The 20,752-nt window shown below is 44.3% G+C and overlaps 1 protein-coding gene across 1 annotated transcript in view; it reads left to right on the forward strand.

The window, feature by feature from the left end:
* Positions 1-18,754, forward strand: part of SLC6A2 (solute carrier family 6 member 2) — a 50,218-nt gene extending 31,464 nt beyond the window's left edge. The window contains exons 6-15 of the mRNA XM_044428070.1: positions 1,832-1,966; positions 5,080-5,183; positions 8,391-8,515; positions 9,174-9,286; positions 9,472-9,600; positions 11,166-11,265; positions 11,691-11,791; positions 16,356-16,523; positions 17,372-17,443; positions 18,257-18,754. Coding sequence (XP_044284005.1) covers positions 1,832-1,966; positions 5,080-5,183; positions 8,391-8,515; positions 9,174-9,286; positions 9,472-9,600; positions 11,166-11,265; positions 11,691-11,791; positions 16,356-16,523; positions 17,372-17,443; positions 18,257-18,280 — 1,071 coding nt within the window. The 3' untranslated portion in view covers positions 18,281-18,754. The remainder of the gene's footprint in view (positions 1-1,831; positions 1,967-5,079; positions 5,184-8,390; positions 8,516-9,173; positions 9,287-9,471; positions 9,601-11,165; positions 11,266-11,690; positions 11,792-16,355; positions 16,524-17,371; positions 17,444-18,256) is intronic.
* Positions 18,755-20,752: the final 1,998 nt, after the last annotated feature.

Consider the following 20,752-nt stretch of genomic DNA (forward strand, 5'->3'; position numbering starts at 1 on the left):
TCAGGACCATGGTGCTTTGAGGCGGGAAGTGTTTTACCCCCTGAAATTTCATCTCTTCTCCTCACCCTTGTATTGAGCAAGGGAGTCCGAAAGCAAAGCGAAGCAAAGCGAAGCAAAGCAAAGCGCACAAAAACCTACTCCTTTGACCCCAACGATGAGGATGATGATGACGGTGATGATGAGGATGAGCATGATGATGATGGTGATGATGATGTCCCTTGGCTGCCACTCTGAGGGGCAGTACGGACCATAGGACAGAGGGGACTATGGCCCTAGTTCAGACAAGGGATGAATGTGCTTACACAGAAATAAAGAAAACTATCTTGCATAGCAACGCTGCACATGATTAGAAGAAAGTTTAGTTTGGCTGTGTTATTTTTCAAATTTATGGTCTAGCCATGGTTCCCCCCCCTTCCCACCATCTCCATTCCTTCCCCATCTTCTTGGAGAACCTCAAAGTTCTTTCCCAAACGCTAGCACCCAAAACAGTGCAAGCCATGACTCACCATGCTGAGAGTAACCAAACCACAGAGGGTCCAAACACTGATTTTCAAATAAGCTTCCAACTCTGGTTTTGGGTCCTGCCTTTGTGGCTAATTTTTCAGATGGTGCTGTTTTTGTGTATATTTTTACAGTTAGAAATTGCTAACTTTGCACAGATGTCTGTTTTAATTTATTTATAGCCTGTTCTAGGCTTCAAAAACAAAGAAACTCAAGGCAGCTAACAATAATATCCTAAAACCAAGCCTTAATTAAAACATAACATACAAGCTAACAAATCAGATATTATTAAAATAATATAAAGAAAACATACAACAGTGAACTGATTAAAAAACCCTTTAACAACAGATTTCTGGAGTTTGGCAATGGCCACCGAGAAGACTATCTCCCTTCTAAACATACATTTGATGGTGGTGGTGCCAGGAGAAGACCTTCCAGATAGCCTGGTCTCAACCAATCTAGGTTTTTATAGGACAGAACTGGCCATTAGCAGACAGAGAGATACATGCTATCTACTTATTCAAAGACAACAGTCTTTATGAATGCATGTAATCAGGTGTAACCATCTCTTGCATGCAATCAGGTGTAACCATCTCTATGTATGGACCAATCAAGCTCACCATCTGTGGGAGCTTCTGGATCCTGCATGTTCCTGGAAAGGTAGCTTGAGGCTGTGTTCGGGGATGCCTTTCTCAAGTTTCAACTAGTGGCCGTCTCGTTTCTGGAGATGACAGATTTGGGTTCCTGCTGTGGTGAAGAGATGATTGCCCAATGACAATGTTCTGCCTTATGAAGATGCTTTGGAAAGCCACTTAGCTGGCTCATCATTCAGAGCCAGTGACTCCACTGCTGCTTCATTGTCATGGACTCCATCCATGTTTCTGAGCCCAGTTTGAATCAGTGGCTGTTTTCTCTAAATCCACATACAGCTCCAACATTAAAGACAGTTTGGCTCTGGTTCAATAAACCACATCAAGATCCACACCTTCCTGAGGTCCCTCTGGTGCCCGTCTGAAAGGTGTAGGTGTGTGGCAGGCAAGCCAGAGGATTCTAGATCATTGCATGCCTTTCTTGGGGCTATGCATGAAACCAAAGGGAATGAACGCACAAAAATGCATACTTTACGTTGGTCCCCACAAGTGTCATTTGGGGAAATCATGTTTTCACTAGGTGGATTCCCAGTTTCATCTGGATACTGGCACCTGCCATTGAAACTCTGCACAATGAAATAAAGATCTGTGACTCCACAACCACAGGAACCATAGCGTTCATCGGGTTTTGGTCTCTCTGAAGATGAATCCGTCTTTGTGGTGTCTGTCTTATCCTCTAGGTCGTATGGATAACAGCCACCTTGCCTTACGTTGTCTTATCGGTACTGTTAATCCATGGACTAACTTTGCCTGGTGCATATGATGGAATCAAAGCATACCTCAACATTGATTTCAGAAGATTAAAAGAAGCCACCGTAAGTCTGCACTTTCATGTCTTCTCCTTCTCCTACTCTTCCCTAGCAGGTTGGTGGAATAAGACAATAAAGCCTTCTTGCTTGCCACCTCCAGCAGCTGGTGTACAAAGGCATCCTGCTGTCGGGATCCCTTTCTCCCATGATGGCGAACTAGATGCCCCCAGTAAGCCACCACAACAAGAAGCCCTTGATAACCTCATCTTCCCTTGGTTAATCCCCTTTTGCAGCCCCTCCAAGTTGGTAGTCATCACTGAGATCCTGAGAGACCATAGACATTTCTGTCTATGCCTAGGGACTCTTATAGGAAGTTGCCATATACTGAGCTGATCCAGCTAGCCCAGCATCGCCAGCACAGACTGGAAATGGCTCTCCAGGGAGTCTTTCCCAGCCCTGGCTAGAGAGGTTGGTGGCTGATCCGAGGACCTTCTGCATGGAGCACAGCTCCTCTGCTGCTTGTTCTCTCTTAACTGTGATGTTGAGTCTCTTTTGGGATGAGAGGCAGATCCAATTTTGGATGAGCTCTGATATTCCAGTGGTGAGCCAGGATGCAGACAGAAGGGGTGAGCTCCAGCTTCTTCCAGCTTAAAGCTCCTGTGATTGCAACCAAACCTTAGGAGAGACTTTTCAGCCTTTTGGTGTGATGAGGACAAAGCATGCAAAAACCAGGAAACTGCCTAGTGGTGGGTAACTGGGAAAAGAGGAAGGAGCCATGGTCACCGAGGGAATCTGAACGTTTGGACTGGGGTGCCCAGTAGGGCAGATCTGGTCTGTAGGACTGAGCAATGGACCTGCTCCTTACATTTCCTGCTCCTCCTACAAATTTATGTTCTAATTACCCATGTTAGTAACGAGACCTCTGGGTACAGAGCTAATCTATGGAATGCGCTCCCCAGGGAGGTCCCCCTGGCGCCGTCGTTATTTGTTTTTCGGCGCCAGGTGAAGACCTTTTTATTCAAATGTTATTTTAATTGTTAATATTCTTTATTCATTTTATTCTTTGGCCAGGGTGACTTAATTTATATTGTTAATTTATCTTATTCTATTTTGAAGTTTATTTATGGTTGTGAGCCGCCACCAGGCTTCGGTGAATGGGGCGGCATAGAAGTCTCCTAAAGAAAGAGAGAGAGAGAGAGAGAGAGAGAGAGAGAGAGAGAGAGAGAGAGAGAAAGACTGAGATTCAGACACTGAGGACTTATAATATGGGAACATTTGGGGGATTTTTTAAATTGCTTTGTTTTGGTTTTGCATTTGCTTGTTTGTTTCACTTCATGGCCTCCCGGGGGACTCCTAGTTGACCAGTGTGGGGTAAAAGGATGCTGGACAAGGTGGACATTTGTTCCGACCTGGCAAGGCTGATGGTACCTTCTTACGTTTCCATTAACAGCCTCCTGTGCCACTCCTGTGATGGGGTTGTTGCACAAAACGGTCAGTGTGAGTAAACTTGGCTTCCTAAGCTAGGATCCAGCTTCAGCCGTGCTAAGAGTGGTCAGGGAGTGGCTATTTGTGACCTAACTTTTGTCCCATTGATTTCAACGGCTGTACTCTAGGGATGGCTAAATCTGGATCCAACCCCTACCGATCTTCAGTACTGGGTGCAAAGGGTTGGGGTGATCAGGTCCTTAGGGGGACAATTTAACTTGCAGAGGTAGGGTCCCCCCAAAACCAATTCTGATCACGTTGGATGGTCCATGCCAACTGAGAAGTTCCTACTCTTGGGATGATAGGCCCTGTGCCCATCTTCTTGGCTCTCCAAATGTTGCAGCTGGTGATGCACCGGGGTTGGCCCATATTATGCTGATGTTATCTGAATGGAACAATGACAGAAATCCCTCGGTCTGAATTGTGGAAGTTGTCACTTCATTGACTCCCCAGCAATGAATGAATGAATGAATTGTTGCTACACAGACATCAAGTCTTGAAATCTGTTTCAGAAAAGGAGGAACAATATCTACTCAATCAAACCTGTGCTGTCAGAAGGCATGTGCCTCTGCTCCTCATTGTTCTTTGCAAGGAACTTCCTGCAATTGCTTTAGTGTCTATGGATCCCCTGATTGTTTTTCTCTTCCTTACCTTGTAAATCTGCCATTTATTATCTCTAAGCAAGAACTAAACACCAGCAAAATGCCGTAGGAACATTCCCAGTGACGCAGCACGCGAGCTTAGAGGGAGAGACTGAGTGGCACCTCTTGGAAAAATATTTTGCAAACTCGAAATAGTTTGTGAAAGCAGCTCTGGGCAAGACTATGCATGGCATTGATGCAGAGTAAAACATTCAAAGGTCTGTACTTTGGTGTATCTGAGAGCAGTACCAAGAGGTATCATCACAGGTTAAAGCTGAAGTGCTCATTCCAAATTTGAAAAATGAGGGCATCAACTTAATTCAGGACAGGTAGCAACTCCCTTCAAGTTGTGCCTGGAAACAGACTGTGAACTGATGAAGCTTGAACATGGGAGACACTTGCCCCCGTGGCTGTTGCCCTGGTCAGCAGTTCTGGCCACAGCATGCTGGACCAGCTGAAGTTGCTGAGAAGGTTTGGAAGGCAGCCCCACAGAGTGCCCAGCAGTGGTCCAAGCAGGATGTAACGTTCAGAAAGTAGATGAGGCAATCCTGGTGGTTCCACTCAGCATCTGTCCATATCATGCCCCCCAGAATGCAGCTTTCACTTTGCTGGCCCCCTCCCTCCCTCCCTCTCTTACTTTCATACTTTCCTTGGCAATGCAACAGTAACAAGTCCACGTCTGGATGTCCAGACTATTCTGTATCCACTGCCTGCACAAAATATGGTCATTTCAGTCGGTCTTCCCCCACTGAGCAGCTGCAGTTCTTACTGGCATCCCGTATTTGCAAGATCTAATCGGTGTTTTCTGTGTTTTTTATCTGTATTCATATTGGGGTTTGTGTTTTTTATCTTCTATTATTTACCACAGTGGAATCTGCTTGGATATGGAGAAGGACATAATGATGCCAAGTAAATAACTCAATGTGGCTAGTAAAATTTGCAGATTTGGCTACTGCCTCATTTAGTTTCCATTGTTGTCTCTTGTTGGAAGAACAAGCAAAGTGTATGTGTGCTCAGTTAAGGAATGTCCCCCCTTTTTTTTCATTTTTGCAGGTATGGATTGATGCAGCCACACAGATATTTTACTCCTTAGGAGCTGGTTTTGGGGTCTTAATTGCTTTTGCCAGCTATAATAAATTCGACAACAACTGTTACAGGTAGGCCATGAGCTGGCAACTTGCCTGCACATCTTTAATTTAATCCTTCTATTGATTTTTCAAAAATGTCATCGATAGAATAATTGAAATGGGAAAGAAAAGTCAAATCCTATCACTTCATAAAGGAGATACAAATTCTTGATGTTACTGTACTATCATTATAATGAAATAACAAATCACATGTACACACAGTCGGCGATTAAAAGTTAAGAGCCTTCAAGTCCACCATTAAGGCTGCCTCATATTGCATGGACGGCAAGAGAACTGGAAGCTAATATCTTACTAGAATGATATTGACCGTTGCCAGAAATGGTACTTGTGTACAGCCTACCTTCCATGGTACCACATATTTCCCAAATATGGCCCAAATTCAGATGGGGAGAAGGAGTTGCCCTGAATCAGCAAAGATGTTCCCCATTGTTCTGGCCCCTTCTTGCCGAGAGAGAGAGAGGGGGGAGGGAGGGGGGAGAGACACCCTTATCACTGGGCTCTTTATCCATTTCAGCCTTTAACCTGAGCTTTAGAGAAGCTATCCATGGTGCTGAAATTGATCAATACCAGTTTCCTTTGCAAGTGCTCACACACACGCACATCACTTCTCAATTTTGTAGCATTTCAAGGCAGCTTAAAATCAAGAAAGAAAAAGGCATTTAAAAATATGAAATAACACTGAACCGGCAGAACAGTTTAAAATAACAAAAACAGCTGAGTGGCATTACTGGTGTTAAGAAGTTGAAAGATTAGAAGGTCTATGTAAATATCAAGATCTTTGCTTGGCATCTGGAAGTAATTTCACTTGGTAGGTGGTGCGCTTCCCCAGGAGACCGTTCCAAATCCGAGACACCACGACTAGAAAGGTTTTGCCCCCATTCTTCCGCTGCCCATGCTCCGATGGGGGTTATGTTTCGAGCAAACCCTCCAGTAATGATCTTAGAAATCCCACAGGGTCATGGAAGACAAGGTGGCTGCTTTGTGATGGATGACTGCAGCTGGGCAGTCTGACTGGAAGCAGCTACATGGAGTATCTTCCTAGGCAGGAGCATTTCGCTTTCGGGCAGGGCTGTCCTCAAGGGTCAGTATGGTTGGGAAACCACTACTGTGAAGAACCACCTTGTTCACCCAACCCTCTTTCTGTCCCAGACCATGGTGGTGGCAAGAAGAAGAAGAAGCAATAGATGCTATGGCCAACTGGCTCAGTTGCTCACTCTCTGCCTGTTGAGCAGGTGTAGCAGCTGCTGGTGGGGGGGCATCACTGAGAGAGGGGGCTCGTGGATACTCAATATCATAGAGCTGGAAGGAATGGGAAGGCCAGAGGGTCCAACCCCCTGCCCAGTCCAAGGCACCGAGCTAAACCATTCACCTCAGATAGCTGTCCAGTTGCATCTTGGATGCCTCCAGTGTGGGAAAGCCCACCACCTCCCTAGGTCATGGGCTCCCTTATCATACTGCTGCATCCAGTCCTTCTGGATGTTCAGCTGCCTGTAAATTGAGCTCATTACTCTCCACCAATGGAGCTTTCTGGGATGATCGAGAAAAGATACTTGCCCAGGGTCCCGCATAACCTGCAACCAACCCCACTTCAGGCATGTCTCAAACTGCTCATAAGGCAAAAGGGGTTGAATGGCTATGTCTGTTTTAATGAGCATGTGCTCCAGGCCGTCTGTGCTGAATTGGATTCAGCAGCTCGCTGGCCTATTCGCTCTAGATTTGAATTTGGCTTTCGACAGCTTTAGATTTGCTGGGGAGTGAGCCTGGGTGATAATGAATGGCCATCACTGTGTAGCAGAAGTGACACCTGCAATCACACATGGCTTTCCAAATGACCACCATCTGCCTTTCGCAATTAGATTACCATTAATCGTAACCAATCACTGGGAAGCATGCCTTTTAAAAGAGAGAGAGCGAGAGAGAGAGAGAGAACCATTTCCTGAATAATTGCTTTTATCCTGTAATCTAAGTAAATTTACCATGGAATGCCTCAAAAGGGGCAGAAGAAAAAATCCCAGACACAAGCAAAGCACCAACACCACCCTGAATGTGTTGGAGGAAGCCTAATTAAAAACCCCTTGAGGCAGCGGGCTCAACCGCGTTAAATTGTTTGGAAATTATTAAACATGTCCTCTGCGGTTTTACTCATGTCATTCTTTCTCTGCCAAAAAAGAGCCATTTGTTCTGTTTTTGAAATATGCCTTTTATCTTTAATCCTCTAAAATGAGACCATGTTATGCAGCAATTGGAATGTAAGTGGCTCTTGTGTAAGGGGTTGGGCAGGCAGGATATCTGCAGAAGTGTCATCTGCTTGATTTCCATGAAAAGAGCATACTACAGAATAGTACTGAGGTGAAAAACAACTAGTTTCACCGGGGGATGTAGTATCTGAAGAGCATTGATGACATCTGTTCAATTGTATAATGCTGTATTAGGACGTAAGGACTGAGGATTGATGAGAAATACATTTCAGCTAATTTCTGGTTCGGTTTAGTCAGTTTTCACCATGCAAACTAAACATTGAATCAAACGCAATCTGCAAATGAAGCACATGCATTTCCAAACTTGCAATGCAGCGTGACTTAAGGACCTTGCTCTGTCCGTAAAGGTTGTCTTTGGCTGGATGCATGGAGCTGAACATTTGAAATACATTCAAAGATGTGCAAACTGATGTGTAGATTTGGCATAGTCACAGGGGTTACCAACTGATGTGGACGCAAGACGGAAGGAGAGCCACGATGGAATTTGGAGAACTTCAATAAGCTCAAGTTTAGTTTGAGAACAGATAAATTCATAGAATCGTAGAGTTTGGGAGGGGGCAAGACGGCCATCAGGTCCAACTTTCATCCCTAATAGAATCTATGGTTTGTTTACCAATGGATCCAAGTCCAATCCTTGATCTTTCCAGATGGGGTAGAAATAACTCCTACCAGTCATTAGATCATGGATAGAAAACCTCAGGTCAGGGGCCAAATCTCTCCTTCCTGGGGTCATAATCCAACCATCCCAAGATGGCTGCACCCTCTTCCCCTACCCACCAATCACTGGGTAAGTTTTCCGGCTTTTCTGTAGCTTCCCCCAGTTATAAAAGGTTGAAAGACACAGTTACTAGCACTAATTTGGTCTTGATTCTGCTAGAAGGGCATTGCATTGGGTTTTTTCAGGCGGTCGGCACTAGTGTTTCTCCTCCTTCATTTGTCTTCTCTTGGTTGCTCTTAGGGATGCATTGATGACCAGTACAATCAATTGCGTCACCAGCTTCATCTCAGGATTTGCAATTTTTTCCATCTTGGGCTACATGGCTCATGAATATAAAGTCAGCATCCAGGAAGTGGCCACTGAAGGTACGATGGCTTGTCTACTTCCTACAAATTGAACCCTTTCCTCTCTTCAAACCACCCACACCCTATTTCTCCTTGTTGAGTCAAATATACTGAAGAAGCTGTCAACTAAGTAGATCACACCAGCTCACATGGGCATTGTGTCGCCCCTGAAGTACTATGTCCTACGATCCGTTGTGCGTGTTCTTTCTGGGTTTGTTTCTAAAACATTTACCACCAAAACCTCTTCTACACAGTTTTGACGCACTATCTTTTTTCCTCATTTTCTCTCCTAGATTTCTCCTTTGGTCTGGCAAAACCTCTCAGGTCTATTTTCCTGACTGGAGCAGGTATTTTGCCTAGTCTTGAGGAACCAAACTTAACCCCTACACACACACACACACACACACACACTTACTCTGTGCCCATAAAGAATTCAGAAAGGTGTTGCTATAAAATTCTCAGGCTACACTGTATGTTACAAACATTGCAACTTGGTAAATATATCTCTCAGGCCAGGGAGGAAGGAGAGGGGTAGGAAAGCAATGCACTAGAAAAGAGATTTAAGTTGAAGACTACTCTGATCAAGGTGATAAACAACAACGGTGCCTATTAATTAGTAAAACTCATATTCGGCTTATGAAATCGGGAGACAGATCTTCTTTTTGCTTCGTTTTTGAAGGACCTGGATTAGTCTTCATCCTTTACCCAGAAGCTATTTCCACCCTGAATGGAGCAACATTTTGGGCAGTTGTGTTTTTCATAATGCTGCTTACGTTAGGCATTGACAGTTCGGTAAGTATCACGCCCTCCTCCGCTGACCCCAAAGGGAAAGCCCTCTTGGCACTGGGGGTGGGTCCACATCGCCCGGTGAACCACAGCGGTTTCTCCTGAAGGGCGTTTGGCCATGCCTTCTGCCCCTGCCGCCCTTGCTGACCCACAACGCCCCCCTGTCCTCCCCTCTCCGCTCTCCTCCGTAGATGGGTGGCATGGAGGCTGTCATCACGGGCTTGGCAGATGATTTCCAGATCCTGAAGAGGCGCAGGAAGCTGTTCACCTTTTGTGTTTCCTTCGGCACCTTCTTGCTTGCTCTGTGCTGTATAACAAATGTAAGTTTGTCCTTTGCAAGTGTGAAATGAACATTGTTGTTGTTATTAGTCACAAAGTCATGTCCGACCCATCGCGACCCCACGGACAACACTCCTCCAGGCCTTCCTGTCCTCCACCATCCCCCGGAGTCCACCCAAGCCCACACCCACTGCTTCCATGACTCCATCCAGCCACCTCATCCTCTGCCATCCCCTTCTCCTTTTTCTGTCAATTGTTCCCAGCATTAGGGTTTTCTCCAATGAGTTGTTCCTTCTCATTAGGTGGCCAGAGATGGACATTAGACTCTCCCAATGTGTAGACCATTTTACAGGCCGCAATAAAATGGTGGGACATTTTTTTGCCATTTTTCTCAGGCTCAGGAGAAGGGTAGCAACCTGTTCAGAGGGATGGAAAGCTTGCTAGAAAAGTGAGAGCAATAAACACACTTCTTCCCTCTGTTTCTTCCTTTTCTCCTGGGATGGACCCCTAAACCAGGGTCTCACATAGTTTGAGAAAGTAGTTCATTTTCCAGAAAGCTGTGCATTTCTCAAGCATGAATTGTGCAAAGGTAAACATAAGTTTGGCACTTGGTGAGCATTTTCAGAGAAAATGTGGCCCCATTTGAGCTCATATTCCAGATTGCATAGAGTGCATTTTGAGAAATGGCACATTGAAACTGCGTTTTAGTGCATCCCCATGGGAGAAACAGGGATGTTCAAGCTCACCTAAATTCTCTGAAAGCCTCTTTGAAGCTCTTTTCATCTTGTTCCTGTTTTCTTTCTGACCTGAATTTTGATTCATTCAAATGAGGAAAGATCACTTTTTAGATCTGCTTGCACACTGATCTTTGTTATTTCACAAATAGCTAAAAGCAGCATGGCCAAGAAAATGGTTGCCTAAATTCTCTGTTGTTAGCTTTCCCCAGGGGAACAGTCTGTACTAAATCAATTGCTCCCCCTTGCCACCTCCCAAACCTGCAATCAGAAATGGAACAGCCCAGTAATAAATACTGTGGTTTCTGCTCACTTGTTTCACCCCATAGCTTAGCAGCTTTACAAACCAGGTGCCTGTACAAATGTCTTGAAACATTCCATTGATGCTAAAGTGCTCCTCTGCATAATAAGGTGGATCAGGAAAAAATTCTTTCCCCAGCCCACTGCAAGGTACAATTTATGACTTGGGTCCGGTGCATTGAAATGTTTGCCTACTCCTGTATAGAATTGCTTGCCCTTGGAGGCAATCTGGCTTCTCCCTTTTTAACGGCCACTGGCTGCTCTCTCAGGTTAGACAGGTGGTGGTCAAGGAGTATGAATTCCATCTTCGGAATGTTCTTTCCAGATGTTTATGCCTGACACCAACCTTTATGAGTTTTAGGGGCCTGGTGAAAAGAAGATTGTGACTTTTTCCTTTTTTATATTGCATCCCTCTTCATTTACATGAATCAAACTTACCCAATGAGGACACTGGTTGATTATGGCTATAGGGATTAAGTCAATTAAATCACAGCCAAGCTTAATTTAATTTGAAGCTTTTCTGGAATTGCTGATCTCATCAAGCTGTTGGGTACTTTCCTTCTGTTCTGCAGGGTGGAATTTATGTGCTTACTCTTCTGGACACATTTGCTGCTGGGACGTCCATCTTGTTTGCTGTTTTAATGGAAGCCATTGGTGTGTCCTGGTTTTATGGTACGTGCACTTGGTAGTGGAGTTTGATGTCAAGCAGCCACCACTGCACCTACCAGATCATTTACATGAGAGACGGGGGATGGCTGAGGGCTGGATTCCATTGCACAGAAGTTGTTGGGGACCATTTCTAGTTTCTTGGCAGAGTCAAAAGCAAAAATAGTATTTCCAAACCCCACCAAACACCAGCCTATTTGCACTTAAAGCTTTCATTGTCAGTCACAAACCCTGAGGGGAGGCATGCCAGTCTTTGGGGTTTCCTAAGTGAAACAAAGTACTTGAGTTGTTGGAAGTACTTGAGTTCCATCTTCAGTATCTGGCCTTCTAAAGAGCAGTCAGGGTTGATTTCCTTACCAGGACTATCATAGTCAAATAAATTTCTGTACCTTTCTCTCTCCCTTTCTCTTATATCTGTGGTCAATCATCAGGTGTGGACAGGTTCAGTGAAGATATTGAGCGGATGATGGGTTTCAAACCAGGCCTCTACTGGCGACTGTGTTGGAAATTTGTGAGCCCAGCTTTTCTACTGGTAAGCGCTTTGTTCTAATAGAAATCATAGGAGGGGAGTATCGACTGCACCTCTTGCATGTTTGACTTCCCTACATCATCAGCTGCAGCACCCAGGGCTAATTTGCATCGTTGCAACAGAGAAAGAGGACGTACATGTGGGTGCATCTTGAGCATGAAAATCTCTTGCAGCTGAATGGTGTGCAGCTGAACAATGTATTCTACTCCTTGCAATACCATTGAACTGAAAGGGGCTGTACCTTAGTGGGTGAGTTTTAGGTAGGCCATGGACTGCCCATGAGGTTTAGGGATAGGATGACCTTTGAGAAATACTGAGCAAAATGGCTGTTGAGTAAATTGTTCAAGCTAGTGTGTGTGTGTGTGTGGGGGGGGTGTTGCGGAGTAGATATTACACTGATCTTCAGTCATTTGCAACAGTGGGGAAATCAGCTAAGCACTTGTGGAAATGAAATATTTAGTTATTCCAAAGCAAACAAACCTTGTGAGCCCTTGGCATCATTTATATATTTTATCACATGGAAAATATTTCTTCTTGGAACCCTGGAATCATTTAGATATGTTTGCTCTCTCTTCCCCACTTAAAATTTGGAGGTGTTTTTTCAATAGCTTTAACAATGGGGTTTTAGAAGTCAGCTAAGTGCATGATTATGCTACAAAAAGCAGCATTAAAACAGAAGATGTTGTCTACCATTCTGGATTCTTTGTTGTCCCAAGAATTGCAAAGTGAACCCTGATGTCCTAATTTCAGTGATGAGTAGCAGATGCTAATAAAATAAAATTAAAAGAAAAACATTTGGAACGATAAAGGAGCAGAAGGAAGGCAAAACTTACTGGTGGATTTTGGGAAATGGATAAGATTCTGCTGGAAAACAAGGCTTTCATTTTCCATACATGCAGTTTCTTTGCAAAATTGCTGATTCTGCTAGGAAACAAGGCATTCAGGGGTCCCACACATTGTGATCCCAGCAGAATCGCATTTCATAGGGAAAGGACCTAGGGTTGGCTGGTGGTACGTTTCGCTTGCGGCTTTTGTGTTGCTGCAGCTGTAGATTTCTTGCATCATGTATGTGCTTGTGGGAGTGAAGCAAGCATCCTGCAACCAACTCTGCCATTGAATCAAATTCTCTATTAATGGAATACAGCCAGTCTTTTCCTCCTTCTTCCAAACAGATCCATACAAAAGGCTAATGTTTTTATCACCTTACAGTGGACCAGCTAGGCTGGCTTTGTGGAACATGGAAGAGTATTGCAGAATTCAGTAGCAAAAGTCAAAAGCAAGGCAGAAAAATGGTCCTTAGGGAAAGTCTGCTTAATCACAGGAAGTTAATTCCAAACTGAATACCCCTTTTCCCTTCCAAGCTGAAAAGAGCAAATGACTCAAGGTGAGTCCTGCTGCTTATGGGCTAATTGCATGGAACATCCAATGTGTCTCAGTGGATCCACCCTCTTAATCAGAATTCTTGGGTTAATGATATTGAGTCTGCTCCCTCTGATATCTCCTTGGCCCACTCTTGGCAAGAGCGTCTCTAGAGGCTGGGACACAACTATGTGCTATACTTGAGTGGAGAGAGCTACTGGACTCTTTCTCATTCACCTCTGGCTGTGAATTTCCTGTGATCCTTCTGAAAAGGGCAACAGCTTGGGCTAAACTTCCTTCCACATTAATTGGACTTCAGTCCATCAAATATCTGCTCCAGCAGTGAAGTTTCCTTCCCTAGCATGTTCTGCTCACATCCATTTTGATCAGGTTAGGGTTGGGAGGCTGTGGTTGTTGCTGCTGTCATTCTTCCAAAAATGCTGCCAGAGAAAACGTCAATTAATGCCAAAGCCTTTTCTTCACCATGCTGTATCTTTAACTCGATGTTGGAGTGACAGCCCTAATAAGGGACATTATAGGCAAATCAAACCCTTTCAGGCCTGTCTTTGTGAAAACAAAACATTTAAGCTGACACTCAATATTGAATCAGTTATTGTGTTAGGAACTGGAGCTTTTTCCACGGCTGCCATTTATGCTCGAGTTTTAAGAGCCGAAGGATGGTATAGCTTCCAAGTGCAGGTGACGGAAGGCATTTATGTTCCAGATGCATTTCTCAATCTTGTGATTAAGTCCTTAATTTTAAAAATGCACACAAAATAATGGATCAGGTGTGCATGGATCACAGAAAAAGATGCATCGGGGGGAAAGTGCACACAAAATCTGAAGGGGAAGCACACGCAATCTGCTCTGTGCCAACAGGGGGCAGTGGTGCATTTAACACACACCCAGCAATAGGAGCACTGAGATAAATACACACAAAAGCATGTGTCCATTTTCCCTGGGACCCTTGAAAGCAGAATGACAGAGTGATGGTGAAAGAATGTGGCAAAGACTTAGTGGTGATAATCCCAAAAAACGAATAGACGTGAACCTGACCAGATGCCTATTCCTGGATACATGTGTTCATATGTCTTTGCGATGGCAGAAGTAACATGACATGCAATGAGGGTTTTGCAGGTCTGATGGCATGCCCAGAGGTACATTTGCTCTCTGAGAATGGAGCAGGTCATCGGAGCTTGCAAAACAGAGATCGGTTGACCTATTCCCATCTGGAACACAGCATGTTTGTTTGTGGGGTCATTTGTGGAATTGCCACTTCTAAGTGCTGTGGAATCAGTGGACCAGCTGGTTGCTGGAAGTTATGTGTGGAAGCCTGCCCTGGATTCTGGCCCCACTGAGCATCATGGCTTTTTATCATGGGCCCCACTTTTCTAACCTTGACAGGCTGACAGTCTATCACATCTCCTTTATTCTAGGGCAGTACCCATCTGTGGACAGGGATGCGGGAGTCTAGTGACTATGCCTCCCTTAAGATCTAAACTGCAGGTCCTTCTCCAGGAGCCCTCCTTGAATGAGATTAGAAGGGTGGTTACCCAGAGAAGGGCCTTCTCTCTGCTGGCCCCCCAATTATGGAATTAATAGGTTTTAATTAATAGGTTTTAATGTGGGTTTTATTATACAGGAAGTATTAGATGCTGTGCTCCATTTCATTCTGTGTTGCTTTTATTGTAGAACTGGCATGAGACACTAGTAGCTGGATGGTATAAAAAAAAAGCTTCAAATAAATAAATAAATAAAGGCCAGTGGGGCATCCTACCCATTGAAGCTTGGATTTTGAGCTTTGTAAGAGCAATTCATGGTATTCCATGATGGCGAATACTATTCTGGGCATGTTCAGGACCCTGGACAGCTCCTACAAGCCCCACCGCCCCCAGATGCATGTTGAAAAGACAAGGCACTCCTATTTCAGTAAACATAGAAACATAGAAACAGAGTGAGTCAGAAGGGGCCTCCCGGGCCATCTAGTCTGACCTCCGGCACCAGCCAGCTCCGCTCACGACATGCCCACCATGTGGACGTCCAGCCTGTCCTTGAACACCCGCACCGATGGGGCCTCAACGACCTGCTGTGGAAGCCCATCCCACACCTTCAGGGTCCTGACTGTCAGGAAGGGCTTCCTGGCATCCAAATGGAACCTTGGCTCCCTGTGCTTGGTTCTGTTGGAGCACGTCCTGCCTTCCTCTGCAGGGGAGAACAGGTCTCTGCCCACCTCCGTGTGACACCCCCTCACATACCTGTATGTGGCCAACAGATCCCCTCTGAGTCTCCTCTTCTCCAGGCTGAAGAGACCCAGTTCCCGCAGTCTCGCCTCCTACGGCATCCCCGAGGAAGCACCATCCCTCTCCAGGAGAGATGTGAGGGATGCCACTCAACCCATTCCATGTGGTGATGCAGCTCATTAGATACTGTATGTGTCTTTCCATTCTCCTTGTTGATGGAATCCACATCCAAATGTGAAAAGTACCTTCCCCCAAAAGAAGAATCACTGGAATTTATGTAACTTTTGCTGGTATGCAATGTTCCCCATGCTCTGCTGGTTCTCCACAGAATGCATGGGTTGAACTATAGCCCTTTGAATTTCGTATGGGTTTCTCCATCATCCGTAGTTGTGGGTCTTTTCACCACTACCCTATAGGACAATGTCTACCAGCTGCCACTTTTCAAGCAGAATCATTTACATTGAATCAGAAAGTTCGGTAGAACAAAGCTTGCCCCCACCAGACAATGTGTATCACATCATTATTATTACTATTATGACATTACATTTCTGTACCACCTATAGTCAAAGGTCTCCGGGTGGTTCACAACATGTAAGTCACCCATCCATTTTCGATCCAGGCCTGACCTTGCTTAGCTTCAAAGTTTAGGCAGAATCAGGCACTGCAGGCTATGGAAGCTTGTAAAGAGGCATTCATTTGCACCCTTCACCATTTTGATGACTATCATTCTGTAGCTACCTTACCTTAACAAGGCCACCTTCTAAGCACACATAACCCTTGCAGGTCCACAGGTTCAGCTCAGTTTGATCAGAAAACAAAAGACCCAGGTAAGAATCCCTGCAGGATCCTTGAGAAATTTTGCATGTATGCAACCTTCTAGCTGATTTGAAGTGTTCTTTCCACCTTGGGTTATATGCATGGTTCAAACAAAATCGATGTTCACCTTCTTCTCCTCCTTCTTCCCATAGTTTGTGGTAATAGTCAGTGTTGTCAATTTCAAACCACTGACCTACGACGAATATGTCTTCCCACGATGGGCCAATTCTGTCGGATGGGGCATAGCATTGTCTTCGATGATCCTCGTTCCTGCATACATTGTCTATAAATTAGTGAAAGCACAGGGGACCTTTAAGCAAGTGAGTGGCCAGGCAATGAAATGTCATGGAAATGTTCTTTGTGAAATGAATATCGCCAGCATTAAGCTAAGAGTTTGCTTTCTTTAATTCCACAAACGCTTTGCCGAGAGGTGACCTTTTGGAAACAGCTTTTAAGTAATTTACTGTTTCAAGAGAGGATTTAGGATGCTTCTTTGCTTCCTGTGCTGGGCATTTGAAAGCTAAAGCACCCCAAAATCTGACCTATTAAGGGGCAAAACTAGGCACAATAGATAAGGTCTAGCACTGGATTTCCTAACTTCTTTTTCTTTACTTCAAAGCAATTCTGGTTGCTGCTAATTACATTAAGGTCATGCTGCATCCCTGGTTTGAAATAGTCTCCTTGAACCTGCTGTTAGCTGGGCTGGAGAGAGAAAAAACAGTATAATATGGAAAGCAGGATCCTTTCCTTGCCAGCCTAACAGAAGCTTCTGGAAGGACCTGTGCCCAGTTGGACAAACACTGTAGGGAGAAAGGGTTCCATCACACACACATGTATCACAACTGAAATTATCATAGCACCAAGCTTGCTGTGAAATAAAGAACAAAGTTCTGTGAGACCCAGTCCTGACATTCCTGCATCACATTCTGTCTGGGCCTGAGATCAGAAGGAGCAGAATAAGCACCAGGGACAGATGGATATCGCGATAGCTTCAATTAGTATAATAATGACTGGCTCAGAACCCAAAGCTCTGGAGGAGCACATTTGTGAAATTGGTCCTCCAGCAGATCTCACTTAGCTCGTTAGTCTTCCTTCCTTCCACCATCACAGATCACCGTACAGAAACAACTTCCCTCGAAGTAACTTTCACTCCCTGTACCCTCTTTAGAGACTTGCGTACTGCATCACACCTGAGAATGAGCAGCATCTTGTAGCACAAGGGAATGTGCGGCAGTTCAAGGTTTGTATTCCTCTCGTCAAGAGAGATTCTTTGCTTCTACCTTATTATAAGAACTGCTAGCTAGACAGAAAGATGTATGATCAATAAATGTTTGATTTTCCATATATCCTCCCATTCAATAGCATTTTCCAATTCAAGTTGGTTTGAATTACAGTCACCATCATTCCGGACATGTTTGCTGGCAATGCTGGAAATTGTGGTCTGGACAGGACCTGGTTATAGAAATCTGATGTTTTCTTAGAAAACCAAGTACCCAGAAAGGCCATCCTGGATCAGGCTGAAGCTCTTTGTGATCCAGCCTTCTGCTCCCACAGTGACCAACCTGGTGGCGATGGAAAGTCCCAAAGCAGGACACGAGGACAGAAGAACCCCGTTCTCCTGTTTCCCAGCTATTGGTATCAAGAGATATTGCCTCCATCTGATGACAGAGCCAATATCAAGTCATCAAGACCAGTCACTGCTGGTAGTCTCCTCACCTTGTAATGAATACTGTCCCTCATTGTCACCATTTTCAAAAAGCTCTTCGACCATAAACTAAGTAGATTTGATGATCAGAGGGTTTTTTTTTTTTTAATTTTTCCTTCATAGAATCATAGAATGGTCGAGTTGGAAGGGCCAGAGGACCAAGCCTTCTCCAGGTTGCTCACAACAGTGGGCATGGCAGGCTCGGGGCAGGGTCTGTGTATTTTTTTTTTAAATAGAGAGGAATGGTTTTTTTAAATTCTTCCACACTTGCTATAATAGATGTAACCCTATTGAGAGTTCCAACAGCAGTTTTCACCCAGATCTTTTGTGGCTTTGCTTCCTTTCCAGCTCCAACACTGGCTAACTATATGATGATAGCATCTGAAAGCAGGGGAAAACAGTACATTATCAAGACAAATTGAGAACAGTATCTGAGAAGTCACTGTTGGAACTCTTGATCGTGCCTCGTCCTAGTTGGCTGGCTAGCTGCCTAAGAAGTTCATCTCCAAATTTCTTTAGGTGAAGAATCATCTCTCCTCATCTACCACCCAATCATTCTTTATTTTTTCAAGTGAACTTCTCAAATGGTTTGAATTTTCTTTCTTTCTTCCTTCCTTCCTTTTCCTTTTTTTTTTTTTTTTTAATGACAGAAACACATATGCATGGACATGGTTTTCAGGGTGCTGAACTTAATCCTGACCAAAAAAGGTTATCTTTGCTAGTGAGACAAAGAGAAATGGAAGGATAAAAATTACCAAGCTATTTATAGCTGTCTTATCTGGGGCACAAAGGGAAATCAATTGAATATTTTAAGATCCCTCTTTTAAAAAATGAACCAAACTGAACCAAAACCAAACCAAAAAAAGATAGTTTTTGGTTGGAGACAATTATAGATAGATACCCTCCAGTACATTCACATACACACAACCAAAACTTGCTTGTGAAATTATAAAAATGTAGTCAAGTTGGAAGGGTCTTCTAAACCATCTGTCCAACTGCCTGAACAATGCAGGAAATTAAGAGGTAGAACTTTCCCAACTGATAGGCAGTCCTGCTTCTGCTTCAAGTCCTCCAAAGGAGAAATATCTCTGCTCGCCTACAAGGTGGGGAACAGCTCTTAGCATCAATAATGTGCCCATCTCCTTCTAAAATCTACACGAAATCTGAGTGCCATTTTTATGGAAATGGGCCAGAAAGCCAATGCTTGGCTTGCTCAGAAGAACAATGGCTGCCACTGGAAACTCTTGCCCACCCAACATTTTATAGGGTGTACGGACTGCCACGGCCTTTAGTACAGGGTCCCCAGGTGTGTTCTGAACTGCCAGCTGTTCCCTAACCCACACACACACAGACAGATATGCCAACTCTACTGCTTCCTCGAAATTCTCATACAGATTGGTTTGTCCCTCTCATGGAAAGCGGGGAAGAAAAGCAATCTATATGAAGACAGGGGGGATATAAGTGTGCTTGTTTGCATATATACAAAGCTTAGGGCCAGAGAGTCTGGGCAATCCCTGAACCGCTCTTAAGTCAAAACATTTCTCCTGCTGTACAATCAAAAGGCAATGGGCTGACACCACAGATTTAATGCCACGCTCTGGAAACCCTGGTTCCATGCCCAAATGTCATGCTTTCCTCCACCACGACGATGCATTCCTGTGCCGTTCCTGAAAAGCGGACGGGGAGAAAATGAGTTTTTTAGGCTTGTGTGGCCAGCAACTACTGAATGGGAAAAATAACAAGGATAATAATAAATGTAACAAAACCTCACACCACTAAGCAAGATGGCTTCTTGATATGTCCTTCATTTTCTAGACCAAGGAAAATGGAGGAGCAGGGATTGGAGCAAGGCTTCTAGGAAGTTCTATCATCTTGCTAGGTGTTGTTCATAATTTGTGCCAAATAGCAATGCCATGGGACATATTTATTTTTATATGCATACGGTGAAAGACACTGGCAGCTGAATGCACATGGCAGATGGGGAAGGTGCCTCATCTGTCTGGGTTGCTCTATTCCACAAGCCATCTTGTCAATGCCATGTAATACGAGTATAGATGCATTCTTCATGGATACACAGTGAACTATGGAAGTTCTAACATTGGTAGAAAGGCAGACTTGACCCATTAATGGTTTGCTCATGGTTAGTAATGGGAGAAAAATCTAAATGTGTATTGAGAAAAAACCCCCCGACACACCTGTGTTTTTATGGCCATATCTTTCTCCTATAGTTATTCAGAGTAGGTGCATTTGTTTCCCATACTGAGCTGCCCCACTCCGACTAGTTGAATAATAAGAACAACAACAAAACAACAATGATAATCTTTTACAGCCAGTTTGCTGAATTTGAAGAATGTGTCACACCCAAGCTCCTATGGGCAGCTCCTTGGTCTAGTCCTCATGGAGCTGGTAACCCTAAATCTGGGCTATACCACTTCAGGTGAGGGTTCTCAAGGATGAATGATCTACCAGATATTTCCCATTTTCTAAATACCAGATACGTAGAGGGGAAGAGAGATGGCACAGAACACAGTTCTAGTTTCTCCTTCTTCCCAAATATTTTATTTATTTGCTTATTTATTTGTTTGTGTGTGTATTTATTTATGGTATGGAGGAACAGCTGTCCTGACTTGGCACAACTGAGGTGCCGGGTGACCACTCCCATTGATAAGCATTAGGCTCTTGTCTCTCCCCCTCATCTACCTCATAGGGAAGTTTTGACTCTATGAAGGCATTCTGAGTTCCTTTGTGGATGGACAGGGTGATTCTGAATGTAACATAAATAAAATAAAACCGTCTGTAGGCACCTTTCTAGATTTCTAAGTAACCCTCTTGCTTAGAAGCTCA

The sequence above is a fragment of the Varanus komodoensis genome, unplaced genomic scaffold, assembly GCF_004798865.1.
Source record: "Varanus komodoensis strain SLA01 unplaced genomic scaffold, ASM479886v1 scaffold19, whole genome shotgun sequence".
In the NCBI taxonomy this organism is placed as follows: Eukaryota; Metazoa; Chordata; class Lepidosauria; order Squamata; family Varanidae; genus Varanus; species Varanus komodoensis.